Here is a 15,139-nt window from a genome sequence, read left to right as displayed (position 1 = left end):
AGCATAGATGTATATGTGAAAGGGAGTTTATTAAGGAGAATTGACTCACATAATCACAAGGTGAAGTCCCACAATAGGCTGTCTGCAAGTTGAGGAGCAAGGAAGCCAGTAGTGGCTCAATACAAGTCCCCAAACCTCAAAAGTAGGGTAGCTGACAGTGCAGCCTTCAGTCTGTGACGAAAGGCCTGAGAGCCACTGATGTAAGTTCGAGGGTCCAAAAGTCAAAGAACTTGGAGTCCAATGTTCCAGGGCAGGAAGCATCCTGCACAGGAGAAAGATGAAGGCCAGAAGACTCAGCAAGTCAGCTTCTCCCACCTTCTCCCGTCTGCTCTATTCTGGCCATGCTGGCAATTGATCAGATGGTGCCCACCCACATTGAGGATGGGTCTGCTTCTCCCAGTCCACTGACTCAAATGTTAATCTCCTTTGGCAACACCCTCACAGACACACCCAGGAGCAGTATTTTGCATCCTTCAATTCAATCAAGTTGTCACTTAGTATCAACCATGGCAACATTCCTTAGGGTTTCACTGGGCAGAGGAGCTGTGGGTATGCTTTGGTGACAGATTGGTGATCAAGATTAGGAGATGAGGGCAAGGGAAGAGAAACTGTCCCTTAATAAACTTACTAAAAAGTTTGTAGAGAGTATTAAAGGTCCATAAATAGCTAAGTCTGCCCTAAAAAAAGAACAAAGAAGAGATACAAGGGCTACAGGCACTAAAGCACACTATAAAGCCCTAACAATGAACAGGACCACAGTGCATAAGCACAAGTAGCCCAATAGAGCAGAGTGGGGAGTGCAGGAGGCTTCACATGACAAGGGCGACCCTCAGATCAGCTGGGGAAAGGACAGGTTATTTCACAGGTGGTTTTCAGTAAACTAGCCAACTATAGGGAATTAATGAAGTTGGCTCCCTACCAAATAACACACACACACACACACACACACACACACACACACACACACACACCTTGTTAAAGACCTAAAGTAAAAAATAAAAATACAAAATTAATAAACAAAAATGTTTGCAACTTAGGGGCAGGGGAGGACTCAAACAAAAACTTTAAAAGCACAAACCATATAGCCAAAAATAGATGATCTTGATCACATTAAAAGGATTTCTGCTTAAGAAAGGACGCCATAGGCAAAGTTAATAGATAGGTGACAGAGCAGAAGGAGATTTCTGCAATGTCTAAAAGTCCGCAAGGGACTTAAAATCTACATTATACAAAAGGAATCCTGATAGAAAAATGGGCCACTATGTGCACAGGCAACTTACACAAGAGAACAACAAGCACATGAAGAGAGTGTCGGACTCATTAGTAATCAGAGAAATGCAAATTTAAACATACTGACATGTTACTTTGTACATGTTAGACTGTCAAAACCTGGATATCTGGATAATAACAAATGCTGGCTGGGATGTGGAGCTGTAGGAACTCCCAACACTGCTGGTGAGATGCATCCTGGAACAGACATCTTTCGGGAGACTTGGGTGTGCTTAGTTAAATTAAGTGCATACATACATACTCTGTGATGTGTCCATTCTAAACCTGCAGGAAATGTTTTTAAAAAAATAATCACACTGGCTCATAAACAGCCATGTGGGAGGATGTCCATGGATGTATTCGTTGCGGTGGTGGGAGTTGGATAGGGGGTAGACAGTGGAGAGGGGACATTGTGTCATCGTGAACAACTGTGCAGATATTAGGAGCAGCAGGCTGGGTGTGTACCCACAGCAACATGAATGGATCTTAGAGAAAAACAAATAGGATGTGATGTATAACACAAAACATGTATGTAAGTTTTAAAACGCATGAAAACATCAAACACAGTTTTCAACAACTCATACATACAAACAAAGCAATATACAGGCCAGGCACAGTGGCTCACACCTGTAATCCCAACACTGGGAGGCCAGGGCAGGAGGTTTACTGGAGCCCAGGAGTTTTAGGTTGCAGTGAGCCATGATCATGCCACTGCACTCCAACCTGGATGACAGAGTGAGTCCCCATCTCTATGAGCAAAAACAAAAACAAGCCCAAACAAAACAATACATGATTGACACATGACAATCATTTCCTATGGGCTAGAAAGGGTAGCAGGAGGGGAATGCAGATAAAAGGGAATTTTAAAATGAATAAAATAATACAGAAGAAAAACAAGTATCAGGTTTTCTGTCTGTTCCTGGCCTTGGCAAGAGAGGTGTGTAGCTCCATGAGGTCAGGGACCATGTCAGTTATTCATCCTCAATTCCCAGCACCAACACCCATGCTGAGGCACATAGTAGATGCTCAGTAAACATCTAGAATGATTCCATTAATCAGTAAATGAACTGATGGAGGAAGGACTTTGCAGAGAGGCTGCTCTGGCATTTGGATAGCCTGTTGATTTTGGAGTCAAACAAGAGATTCCCATATCTGGTTGTGCCAGCACTCGCCAGTAAGATATTGGGCAAGGCACCTTCTCTAGGAGCTTCAGCTTCCACATCTATAAATAACCTCCTCTGTTATTTACAGATATGGATGCTGACTGATGTTACACCTTCAGAGGACTCTTTGTAGTAGGTGCCCAACAAACATTCATCCCCACTCCTTGGCTATATGAATTGGAGAAGAACTGCACTTCTAGGTGTTATTTTAGCTGTACCTGGAAGGCACAGTAATGCCTGTAGTGATGCCTGCAATTTCACCATTGGAAATTGGAATGGAAATTTCACCATTGTAGAGTCATTTTTTTCTTCTCATCAGGAAGGATTTACTGCTTTCTGCAGCCTCCTGTGGGAATGCCCAGATCTCTGGGGAAAGGTTCCCTTCAGCAGCTTAGGCTTATAGAGGGGCAAGCTGAGAACCCTTTCTGACCCTAGGAAAGCCAAACTGAAGCAGGAGGGAATGTGATTGTTCTCTCTCACACCCCACATCCAAACTATCAGAAAATCCTTACAGCACTACCCTTGATACAGACCCTGCGTGACCACTTTTTTTCCACTACCACCATCCTGGATCAAGCCACCATCATCTCTTGCCTGGGCAACTACAACAGCTTCCTTGCTGGTCTCCCCACTCCTACCCCTGCTCCCCACTGTCTGTTCTCCAGAGTGTCCTGAGTCTAACCTAAGTCACTCTGCTCAAAACTTCCAGTGACTTTCCCGGAATAAAAGTCAAAGCTCTTGCCATGGCCCATATAAGCCTGCAAAGTTCCTGCCCCACCATCATGGTCCCTCCTGCCTCCTCTGTTCCAAACGCTCTGGTTGCCTTGCTGTTCCTTAAACATAGCTCATTCCCCTTTCCAGCCCAGGGCATCTGCACTTGCTGTTTCCTCCACCTGGAATGCCCTTTCCTTATTTTCTCTGTGGCTAGTCCCTTCTTATCGTTCAAGTCTCTATTCATCTCCTCCGAGACACCCTCCCTAACCACCCTGTGTAAAACTAGCAGCTTGGTCCCTTTCCACGCCACCATGATGTTCCATTTCCTTTATAACACTCAGCGTAGCCTGAAACTCTCGTTTTAAAAATTCACCTTTTTAGTTGCTTGTCTTTCTCCACTGGTCTACAAGCTCAGAGAAGGGGGCAGGGCTGAATTAGGGCAATAGGTCAGAAGTTTAGGTTTTAGTATAAAGCAAGGGAAAGTCCTGGGAAGGTTTTAAGCAGATGAGAAACATGGTCCAATTTATGAAATGTAGCAGTTGTTCCAGTGGCCACAAGGAGAATGAACTGTAGGAGACCAAGGCAAGAGCCAGGGAGGCCAGGTTGCAGGGAGACAAGACGATGGCACATTGGACAAGGGTCACGATCATGGAGATGATAAGTGGACAGGTTAAAAATATATAATAATATTATGTGCAGCTCTATGGAAACAAACCCCTTAATTTTGGAAATGAAGAAAAGGACCAGAGAGGAACCCTTGCTGGGACCTGTATCTTGTTTAGTTTTTGCCCTCCAAGGCAGGGAGCTCACTGCTGTACCCATCTCTGGCACCTTTTTTTTTTTTTTTTTTTTTTGAGGCAGGGTCTCACTCTGTTATCCAGAGGTGCAATCACAGCTTACTGCAGCTTCGACCTCCTGGGCTCAAGTGATCCTCCTGTCTCAGCCTCCTGAGTAGCTGAAACCACAGGTACGCACCACCATGCCCAGCTAATTTTTTAGTTTTTGGCAGAGATGGGGTCTCACTATGTTGCCCAGGCTGGTCTCCAACTCCTGGGCTCAAGCCATCCTCCTCCTGCCTCAGCCTCCCAAAGCGCTGAGATTACAAGGCCCAACTGTGGCATCCTTAGGAAACCCTTGCCAGTCTCTCCAGGTACCTCCTCCAGTTCTATATTCATTTCTGGTATTATCTGATGGGTTTTGCCTCCCCCACTGCATAGGGAGCTCCAGGGGGAAGACTTTTCCTTCACAGAGCCTGGCATTCTGCTTGCACATAGGAAGCTGTCAATAACCAGATGTCCAACTTAACATGAATAAATGAATGAATGAATGAATGAATCACCAGACTATATAAGCCAGCTCACTCCTCACTCTTCCTCCCACCTCGCTTTATTTTTCTTCTTAGCGATTATCACCACCTGTCACATTGCATATGTACTGATGTGCTCATTGTCCCTGCCCCCCCACCCCCCACCCCCCACCCCGTTAAAATCTAGAATGGAAGCTCATGAAAGCAAAGGCTATTTACAGTTCGGATCTGCCCCCTCTCACTCTCTGACCCTCCTTACTGCTTCATTATTTCCCCAGGCGCTTGTCACCACCTCATATATCCTTTTGCTTTTTTGTTTATGATCTGTTTCCAACCAGCTCCACGAGGGCCGGATGTTTGTGTTTGATTCACAGCTGTATCTCAGACGCCTGTCACCGTGCCCCGCACCGCGCCTCGCACCCGGGAGGCGTTCAACCCACGTTGTTTACGGGACGAAGGAAGGCAAGATCGCGAGGCCAGCAGTGCAGGTGTCCTGGTGGAGAGGGATGCACGGCCACGCGCGTCTCCTTTGCCGGAGCCCAGAGCCCGCCCCCGGCCTCCCCGGCAGGCGGGGCCGGGCAGGCAGGAGTTAAGCGGCGCGCGCGCTTCCGACCCGCAGGTGGCGCCGTCCCGCCTCGGTGCCCGGCTCCGGGCGCTCCGAAGTGCGGGACAGAATTGCAGCGAGCGCGGAGCCGAAGCTCAGCCCGACTTGTTGATCTCGCCCAGGCAGCCGCCGCCGCCGCCGAGCGAGCAGGAGGAGGAGGAGGTGGAGGAGGCGCCGCGCGGCCACGGTCCTGCCCCCGCGCCCCCGGCGCCCGCCCGCGCCCCCCGCCTCGGAGAGCGCTTCCCGGCCCCGCGGCGCCTGCAGCCCGGCCGCGTCGCCTGCCCGGCCAGGGTAGGCCCGGCCCAGCCCGGCCCCGGGACCGCCGCTGCCCACGGGCGGGGGCGCCCGGGCGGCCGGGACGATGCGCGGTCCCTGGCCCCGGGAGGCGGCCGCCCTGGGGGTGAGTGTTGGGGCGTACGGCCTTCTCTGCGGGTGCTTGGGGACACGGGCGGGGGGCTTGCCTGCCGCAGCTCGGCCTGTTGGTCTGCCCAGGCTCCGTGGATCCAGGCTGGAGGGGAGCGGGGTGGGGGCAGACAAGGGCTGAGGCCGGGGAGGGGGCGCGATCCCCATTCTGGGGCGAAGGCGTGAGCCCTACATGCAGGCAGTGCTCAGGGAAACCCCCCGAAATCACCAGTGCGCGGTAGGAGGGCACGTTTTGAAAAGGCCAGAAAATTTAGCTCATTTCCCCGCCTCCCACCTCCCCCACCCCTTCCCTTCCAAGCCCGGGGAAAGGCGCAGAACCCGGAGTTATAAAAAGCCTTCGCAGGAGAGGAGCGAGGAGGAGAGGAGGAGGAGGAGGAGGAGGAGGAGGAGGAGGAGGAGGAGGGAGAGGGAGAGGAGAAGGGAAGGAGGAGGAGGAGGAGGAGGGGAAGGGGGCGGGGAAGGAACAAGGGGAGGACAGAGCAGGCGGATCCCGAGGACTCTGCCCGCTCCTCCTGCGGTAGGGTTGGGGGCACAGAGGGAGGGGCGAGTTTTCCTCCTCGCAGCTCACCTCGTAGCTGGAGCGACCTCAGGAGATGCTCCGGTGTTTGGGGAAAGGGGTCGCTCCAGGGCAGAGGCACTGTTGTGCACACCCCGTCTGTTGTGATCTCGGACAGGTGGGCACCTGGAACCCCAGAATTCTCCCAAATCTTTTAAGATTTAGAAAGAAACTCACTGCCATTCTCCCACCCCCAAAATCGTGATTATATCGAGCAGGGGAAGGAAACGATGAGAACTCCTTTTAAAAAAAGAAGGAAGAAAGAAAGAAAAACATAAAGTTTTCATGCAGCTCCCCCTCTGTCCCCTTGGCGGGGCCAGGCTCAGGATTCGATCAGGAGCCCTATAGAGAAGCAAGTTTCAGCACTCTAAAGGGCGGACAGTGCCCCAGGCGGCGGGGTTGCGCCTGGGCCGCGGAAGCCCGGGGTGGGGCCTGCCTGGCTCCAGGGGCATCTCTTGGGGCCCTCTCCCCGCCCTGAGGGGCGGCCCCTCCCTGCATCCATGGGGTGGGGCGGACTTCAGCACCGGCGGGAGGGACAGCGCCCATCCGTCCTACCCCACTGAGCCGCTTAAGCGCAGGGAAGGTCAAGGCCGGCTGGGAGCCTGGTGGACAGGTTAGGGGGGCGGCATGCCCAGCTCCCCGTTTGCTGACCCGCGTCCGCTTTCGCTTTCTGCCTCGCAGCCGTCGGGATGGAGGTGAGAAGACGGCCGTGACGCGCGCCCGCGCTGCCCCCTGCACCCCCAGCAGCCCACAGCGCTCCCTGCCCCCCTCCCCTGCAGCAGCGGGCCTTGCCGTCGAGTGACAGCGGCCTGGGGGGGCAGGGGGGGCGGGGGCGGCCGGAACAGCGATGCCGGCGGGCATGACGAAGCATGGCTCCCGCTCCACCAGCTCGCTGCCGCCCGAGCCCATGGAGATCGTGCGAAGCAAGGCGTGCTCTCGGCGGGTCCGCCTCAACGTCGGGGGGCTGGCACACGAGGTGCTCTGGCGTACCCTGGACCGCCTGCCCCGCACGCGGCTGGGCAAGCTCCGTGACTGCAACACGCATGACTCACTGCTCGAGGTGTGCGACGACTACAGCCTCGACGACAACGAGTACTTCTTTGATCGCCACCCGGGCGCCTTCACCTCCATCCTCAACTTCTACCGCACGGGACGACTGCACATGATGGAGGAGATGTGCGCGCTCAGCTTCAGCCAAGAGCTCGACTACTGGGGCATCGACGAGATCTACCTGGAGTCCTGCTGCCAGGCCCGATACCACCAGAAGAAGGAGCAGATGAACGAGGAGCTCAAGCGCGAGGCCGAGACCCTACGGGAGCGGGAAGGCGAGGAGTTCGATAACACGTGCTGCGCAGAGAAGAGGAAAAAACTCTGGGACCTACTGGAGAAGCCCAATTCCTCTGTGGCTGCCAAGGTGAGTCTGGGATCTGGGGGCTTCTGGACTGGGGGGATCTGCCTGCATCCCCATATTGAGGACTACGGCTGGAGGACTCTGGCTTAGTTCCCAAAGATGAAGATTAGTAATGGGAAGGGGACAGGACTGAGTCCCCAGAGGTGAGGACCAACCCCCTCAGACCTTTCCCATGTGGCACTCGTCACTCCATCTTTTTGTTATCCAATACTGTTAAACCCCTACTTTGTTGAGAGAGGGTTTTACAGGGACCCATAAAAAGCCACAGCAAGAAGATGGACACTGATGAATAAGAGAGAGAGCACAGAGAGACAACAGAGGCTTGCTGGGTGGAGTAGAGTTTGGTTCCCTGTGAAGTCCCAGACTTAGACTGGATTGGGTCACCCTGTGATTTTAATATCTCCATATTTATAACCTCACTTTGCCCCAGGAAGGGAATAAAAGCAGCTTAAAGACACACTTACAGGACATTGAGATACTGTCAGGTAGTTTAAACATAAGTAAGAAGGGACCCTGAGGGGTGGGTGTGGACCCACATGACACACGCAGTTTTGGTTGTGGATGCTTGTGGGCAAGGGGTCACCCCCTGGTTACTTGTTTATTTCAAGAATGGTTTGGTGCAGCTTGTAAAGATGCTTCGGCTCTTGGAACAAGATGTAAATTTCAAAATAGGAGAGAAAAATGAGGCAATGTGAAAAATAAAGGAGGAGGAGGAGGAGGCAGGAATGAGTTTGAACACACAGAGTGGGCCAGAGAGTCCTTGGTGCTGCTGGGTAATGGCAGGGGCTGTAGGGGACTGAGGAAGGCTTGGGGTGTGGGCCAAGGCAGGGCGGGAGGGCATTGGTTGATCAGCAACTTCTCCGCGTCAGACTGGGATTCTGGGTTGCCTGGGAGAGATGGGGCCTGTCTTCATGTGCCCAAAGTGCTGGGTGCTGGGAGCAAATGACAAAACAGTGTGTGCAAGGCTACAAAAGAGGTTGTGTGAGGTTCACGGGGAACCCAGAAAAGAGAGGTGTTGATGTTGAAATCCAACAAGACCAAATTGGGAAACATGGGGAGAATGTAACTGAGTGTGGGGTCTAAAAAAGGGGTCAGGTACATAGATTTGTAGCAAAAGAAACAGGAAAGTACATATCCGGCCATATTTTACTAGGTAAGCTGGCTCCTCTCCAGCCTGGCCTCTCACTGTGGGGTCTCTGGCTCAGTCTCTGGCTCACTGAAGGCCCATCTTCAGGTCCGGTTTGAAGGGGGACTCCGTGAGGTCCCTCCTCCAGATCTGGCCACCCAAAGAGAGGCCCCTGAAAGTGGATGGAAAAGGGGTGGCTGGTAAGAGGGGGGGAGGGAAACCCACGTGTGTTTTTCATTTCCCTGTTGGCCCTAACAAGGATGTAGAGGTTCCGGGGCCTGGCTTCCTCCTCTGAGGCTGTGGGCCGTCTCTCTCCATAATCCCGCCCCCGATTTTGTGTCCAAAAAGCCTCCTCTTAAGACAGAGTCACTCACCCTTAATCAGCTTAGGATCAACAGACTTATTTTGCTATTTCCAGGCATGACACAGGTTCTCCCACTCCACACCCCATTTAGGCCCAAACATGACTCTCCCTCCCTGTCTTGTCCCTAAGACATGAGAACAAGGTACAGGGAATTGGATGATTTGCCCTCCTGCAGAAGAAGCAGGCACAGGGCCATGTTTGGGTCTGGCAGCAAGACCCAGGAGCTGGGACTTGCAAGAGGTGCTGTTTGGGAATAAAGAACCTCTCCTTTCCCTTGGGTTAATCCGCTAGCAGGGACAGCCTCGTGACCTCTCCATGATCCCAGTCTGGGGCTGCCGGCTCACATTCCTGGCAGATGGACCATCTAGGATTTTCTGCAGCCAGAGCTGAAATGGGGAGGCAGGCAGGCTCACTGGCCCTCAGAATAGAAATCCTGGCTGCCATTGATCAAACACCTACTGTGTATGGAGTCTAGCAACACAACTCTGTTATTATCCCACCTTTCGCAAACAGCGAGGCTCAAATAGGTTAAGTAACTTGCCTAAGGTTATACCACAGGCAGACAGGAGTAGCCAGAAATCCAAACCCGGGTGTTCTTTCCATAATGATCAAGTGCCGCAGCCTTCTCCCCAGTCTCTCTGCTTCCACTTTTGCCCCTGCAATCCATTCCCCACATAGCAGCCAAAGTGAGCTTTTCAAAATGTAAATTGGATCACATTATTCATCTGCTTAAGATCCTCCAGAAGTTTCCCATCACACTCAAAATAAAATCCAGACTTTTCATCCTGGCATACAAGGCCCTGGCAGAATCTGGCCCCCATGACCTCTCTGAGCTCATCTCTTTTGATCTCCTCTGGTTCACTCGGCTCCAGCCCCACTGGCCTTGCTGTTCGGTAAACAGGCCAGGGTTTATCTGGCTTCAGGACCATTGCACTTGCTATTCCTGCTGCCTGGAATGCTCTTCCCCAGATTCCCCCTTGGTCCACCCCTTCTTCCCCTTCCTCATTTGAGCAGGTCCCTGCTCACGTGTCCCCTCCTCAGACAGACCTTCCTTGACCGCTGTTCAAAACAGTTTCCCTCCTCTCACTCTCTGTTGCATCATGCGTTGTCTTTCCTGCAGAGGCCTTAAGCGCCATCTGAAATTATATCTGCTTCTTTGTGTTTCTCTGTTTCACACCCACAAGAATTTGAGTGCCATGAATTGATTCACTGCTTGATTCCCAGCACCCATCATGGTGCCTGGCACCGAGGAGCTCCAAATAACTGCATGTGGAATGAATGAATGAATGAATGAATGAAGCAAGCAATCAGTCAGTCATTCAGGGTTTGGGGACCTGTCATCTCTTCTCACTGCCCATCTGCAACCCAGGTCCCTGTGCCTCTGGCCTCCTTTCAGTCATCTGCACTTTGCCCACCCCATCCCCACCCATCCCCCCAGCTTGGATGCCTTGCTTGTCAAAACAAGCAAGGCCTGTGGAAATTTCTTAGCACTCACAGACTGACAGGACCAAATAGAGGCTCATTTCCGGGTGGTTGTAAGGTACAAAAGTGGCCATATCTCATCTGCTGAAGAGCAAGGACGGATCTGGTTCTGCGCCGCTCCCCACTTCCCTAGTTTTTAGCTTTAGGCAGTTTCTCCAACTTTCCAAGTCCCAACCTTCCACCTGTAAAATGGAGATAAAAGGCTCACCTTGCAGGGTCTTCATGAAATCACATTTGTCAAAATTTTGCTCAGAGCCTAGCACATAGCAGGTGAGGACTGTTTTTATAAATGCTAAGGAAAAGAGTCCTTTTTCTAGGGCTGGGTGGGCCGAGTTGCTGCAAACCCTTTCCTTCTGATAGCAGCAGTGCCAGGGAGACTGAGCTGACGCTGTTAATAATTGATGGGGTGTTCTGGCAACTTGGAGGCAAACCAAAGCACAGGCCCCAGGCTTTGCCATCAGGGGAGCGAAAATCAAAACCCATTAGGCAAAAGGCAGTGTGATTGATTCTTGTTTAGAGGAAGGGGTCAGCCCCATCAGGGTGATAGGATTGCGGTGCTGAGGATACCAAGGGGTTTTGGCTTTCTTGGAAAACTTGACAGGCTTTTCTCAGTAAGAGAGACAGGGAACTGATTTGCCAGCTCAGGCATGTCTGTGATCCCTGGGATGGTCTCAGGGTTAAAGCCCTGAGATAACTTCCTAATTTCCAGAGTAGCTGATGTTTGTTGTGCTCAGCACTGATTAGTGGTACTTTATTTCTGCTATCTCATTGAAATTCCTCTAACAATACAACCAGTTAGTATGCTGGTTAGGGATGCTTTGGGCTGCAGGTAGCAGAATAGAAAACTCAAAGCAGCTTCAGTAAGGAGGAAGATGCATCATTTAACATAATATGAATTTCTAAGATAGCTGGTTTTTGATTGAGTTAATGGCTTAATGATGCCACCAGGATTCCAGATTCTTTTCATCTCTCTGCTCCTCTGTTCCCTAACCCCTGCAAGTGGCTTGATCCTCATGCTTGATGCTTCATATCACAAGATGGCTGCCCAGTTCCAGCCCTCAGATGTAAATTCAGTGATGTTTAACCCATGAAGGGAGGCATTTTCTCCTATGCTCCACTTTCTTTTCTTTTCTTTTTTTCAAATGGAGTCTCACTTTGTCACCCAGGCTGGAGTACAGTGGCACGATCTCAGCTCACTGCAACCTCTGCCTCCTGGGTTCAAGCAATTCTCCTGCCTCAGCCTCTTACTGAGTAGCTGGGGTTTGCAGACATGTACCCCCATGCTCAGCTAATTTTTTGATTTTTATTAGAGACGGAGTTCCACCATGTTGGCCAGGCTGATCTCAAATTCCTGACCTCAAGTGATCTGCCCACCTTGGCCTCCCATAGTGCTGGGATTACAGGTGCAAGCCACAGTGCCTGGCCCACTTTCTCTTTTTTTCTGAGAGGAAACCCTTTCCCAGGAGCACCCTAGCAGATTTCTTTTAAAATCCCATTGGCTAGGACGGGTCACATGCTCATGCTCTAGCTATGGGGGAACCTGAGAAAGCAAGTGTCTGGCATTTTCAGATGAGGGAAGGAATGAATTTGATGAGTGGTACAAAGACTCTTTCACAGAAGAGGAAATGGAGGCTCTGAGAGGTGAAGTCACTTGCCTGAGCCCACACAGCTATGTTCTCAGTAAATAGTTGTTGAAGGAATGAAAATGGCAGAGCCAAGGTTTGAACTCAAGTTCGTCTGGTCCCTAAGCCTGTGTTTCTAAATCCTGGGACCTTGGGTGGATCATTTTAGCTCTCTGAGCTTTAGTGAATTCATCTGCCCGATGGTAATAATAGTCATGGCTCCGTTTCAGGGCTGTTTTGATGATTCAATCAGATTTCTGATGTGAATGTAATTTGTAAATGGAAAGTATTTTATAAGCATCAATTATTATTGTGTTCAAAAGGGGGAGTGGCCTTTATTTATCTACTTTTGATTTTTTGACTTTTTTCTTTTTTTTTTAGAGACAGGGTCTCACTCTGTCACCCAGGCTGGAGTGCAGTGGTGCAGTCATAGCTCACTGTAACCTCAAACTCCTGGGCTCAAGTGATCCTCTTGCCCCAGCCTCCTGAGTAGCTGGGACTACAGGTGCACACCATCATTCCCAGCTACATTAAAAAATTTTTTTGGTAGAGACAGGGTTTTGCTACATTGCCCTGGCTGGTCTCAAACTCCTGGCCTCAAGTGATCCTCCCATCTAATCCTCCCAAAGCACTGGGATTAATGGTGGGAGCCATCATGCCCAGCTTAGAGTGGCCTTTGTTTAGGAACAGTGGTCAATATTTTTCCCACCACAGACTTGATTAAGAATCAGCTGTGGAGTCCAACAGATGCAGTTGATTTCTTGTCTCCATTGCTTACCACGAATATGACCTTGGACAAGCCCCTTTCCTTCTCTGAGTGTCAGTTACCTTATCTAGGAAATGAGAATTATAATGGAGGCAACGATGATGGGCCGTTAGGAGATGTCCCTGATGCAAAGAGCCTAGCCCAGCACCCAACTCATGGGGAGCATTCAGTAAGTGGCAGCAACGATTATTAGTGTTATCACTGAATTCCTCTGCTCCAGCTACACGTCTCTAGTGTAATGAGGTTCCAGATTCCTTGATCTGAGCCACAAAGATCTGTGTATTATCATCAAAAGAAATGAGGGAACCAACTCAGAATCCATGGGACCCTTTCAGTGTGATGAGTCATCTGCTTAGGCTCTTGCTGGCCCCAGCTTGGTCAACGCAGATGCCTGTTTTTATCCTGGCAGATAATATGCCAGCGATTCTGAATCCCAGCTGTGGGGTCACACAGACCTGGCTTTGAATCCCAGCCCAGTCTTGTCCTAGCTGTGGACTTTGGCCAATTTGCTTCACCTCTCATCACTTCCATTTCCTAATCTGTAAGTGAGGGTGACAATAAAACCCATTCCACAGGGTTGTCTGAAGGATGAAGGATGATAGTGATGATGCCTGATAAATCCTGCATCCCCACTCGATAAAGAAACCCAGAGGCCCAGGATGCTCCAGTGACCTGCCTGAGACCACATAGACCATCATTGCCTTTCAGACCCCCTGAGAGACCAGCTGCCAAGAGATGATCCTGGTCAACACCTGAAGTAACAGAAAGATCCCTGAGCATCAGTGGGTACTGGTGACGGGGCTAGAAGGGCCTGAGAATGGCCCCTGATCTTTCACCTACTTGCTGTGTGAATGTGAAATGCTTAGGAAGAAAAAGAGCTGGTCAAATGAGCAGGTTGGCCAAAGCTTAATTAACTGGAAGGGAACAAGCATACATTAGGCACCAACTCCATACCCAGCACTTTGTGTACTTCCCATACTTGATGACATCATCAGGATGAGAAGCGCTTGACCTTAGTGCTGGATTGCCCAAGTTCAGAGTTTGGCTCCTCTTCTCACTAACCGTGTGATTTGGGTCAACTATTGCAGCTTTCTGTGTCCTGCTTCCTTCAGCCAAAAGCAATTTTGGGCCAATCACTGTGTCTGTCTCACTAGATTGAGTTAAATGAGTTAACGTATACAAAGCTCTTAGACTAGGGCCTGGCACATAGAAAGCCCTCAATAATGATTAGGATTTTTTTTTTTTATTGTCCTCTCATGTAATCCTCCTGACAATGCTGCAAGATAAATAAGCTCCTTTTCAAAAAAAAAATTGCTCTTATTTTAAAATGATACCTGCTCATTGTAAGGCTAGAGGCTTTCTCTGGCCACTGGAGTCCAGTAAAGGCAGGGCGCTAACACCCCAGCGGGAACTAATGGGATATCACCTCCTGGCTGATGGGGAAGGTGTATATATGCTTCTCCCCTGGCTGGGGGTGCAACTCAGAGGTGTCTGTTCTACACTAGTCCCCAGAGCAGCTCCAGTTGCTCACAGCAATTACTTGCTTGACAACAGACCCTGTTTGACCTCTTTCCCATCCCTGTCTCATGTTCCCTCTCCCCTTTAGAGTTTTCTGGGATCACTTATCATATAAGCCACTGTACTCAGAATCTTGTCTTAGGGTCTGGTTCTGGGGAAACCAACCAAGGCTCTGTGGGACACCTCATTTATTCAGAATGGCCTGCTGCTGTATTATAAACAGCCCCCGATAGAGACAACTTCTCTTGGGGGTTGTCATAAAAGAAGAAATTCTAGGTCTGGCAGGGCACAGTCAGCGTCATCTCCGTCTCTTGGATAATATGAAAATCACAGCAGTGGCAGCAACAGCTAACACTGAGTGCTTACAATGTGCTTGCCTGGCACAGTGCAAAGGGCATTAAATGCCCGTCACATCTGATTTTCACAGCCCCCTCATAAGGGAGGGATAACTATCCTCATCTGACAGCCATGGAAACTGAGGCTCAGAGAGGGGAAACGTCTGGCCCAGGGTCACACAGTGAATAGAAGGCTGGGACAGATCCCACCCAGGACTCCCTGACTGCCCAGCCCATGACTTTGACCTCTGTGTTGTATGAGTGGCCTTCAGAAAGTGAGAAGCAAGATCTCAGTGTTCCCTTCTCATGCTGGGGCAATGCTGAGAGGTAAGAGATTTTTCCAGAATCGGATAACTTGAGAGTGTTCCTAGCTCTGGGTCTAGGATGGCTTTACCCCAAAAAGCTCCTGGATGGGACTATCGGAGACACAGATTTAGCATTGAGCATTATTTTAATAGATGCATACGGTCCTACCTTTTC

General features: G+C 50.5%; 1 protein-coding gene across 1 annotated transcript in view; it reads left to right on the top strand.

Moving 5' to 3' along the window:
* Nucleotides 1-6,882: 6,882 nt before the first annotated feature.
* KCNB1 (potassium voltage-gated channel subfamily B member 1) overlaps nt 6,883-15,139 on the top strand; it is a 114,776-nt gene continuing 106,519 nt past the window's right edge. Inside the window, exon 1 of the mRNA XM_012467430.3 lies at nt 6,883-7,449. Within this exon, the coding sequence (XP_012322853.1) occupies nt 6,883-7,449 (567 nt within the window). The remainder of the gene's footprint in view (nt 7,450-15,139) is intronic.

Source organism: Aotus nancymaae, unplaced genomic scaffold, assembly GCF_030222135.1.
Source record: "Aotus nancymaae isolate 86718 unplaced genomic scaffold, 86718_ANA_hifiasm-v0.15.2.pri h1tg000029l, whole genome shotgun sequence".
Lineage (NCBI taxonomy): Eukaryota > Metazoa > Chordata > Mammalia > Primates > Aotidae > Aotus > Aotus nancymaae.
The sequence above is the reverse complement of the archived record's forward strand: the minus strand, read 5'-3'. Positions and strand labels throughout refer to the sequence as shown.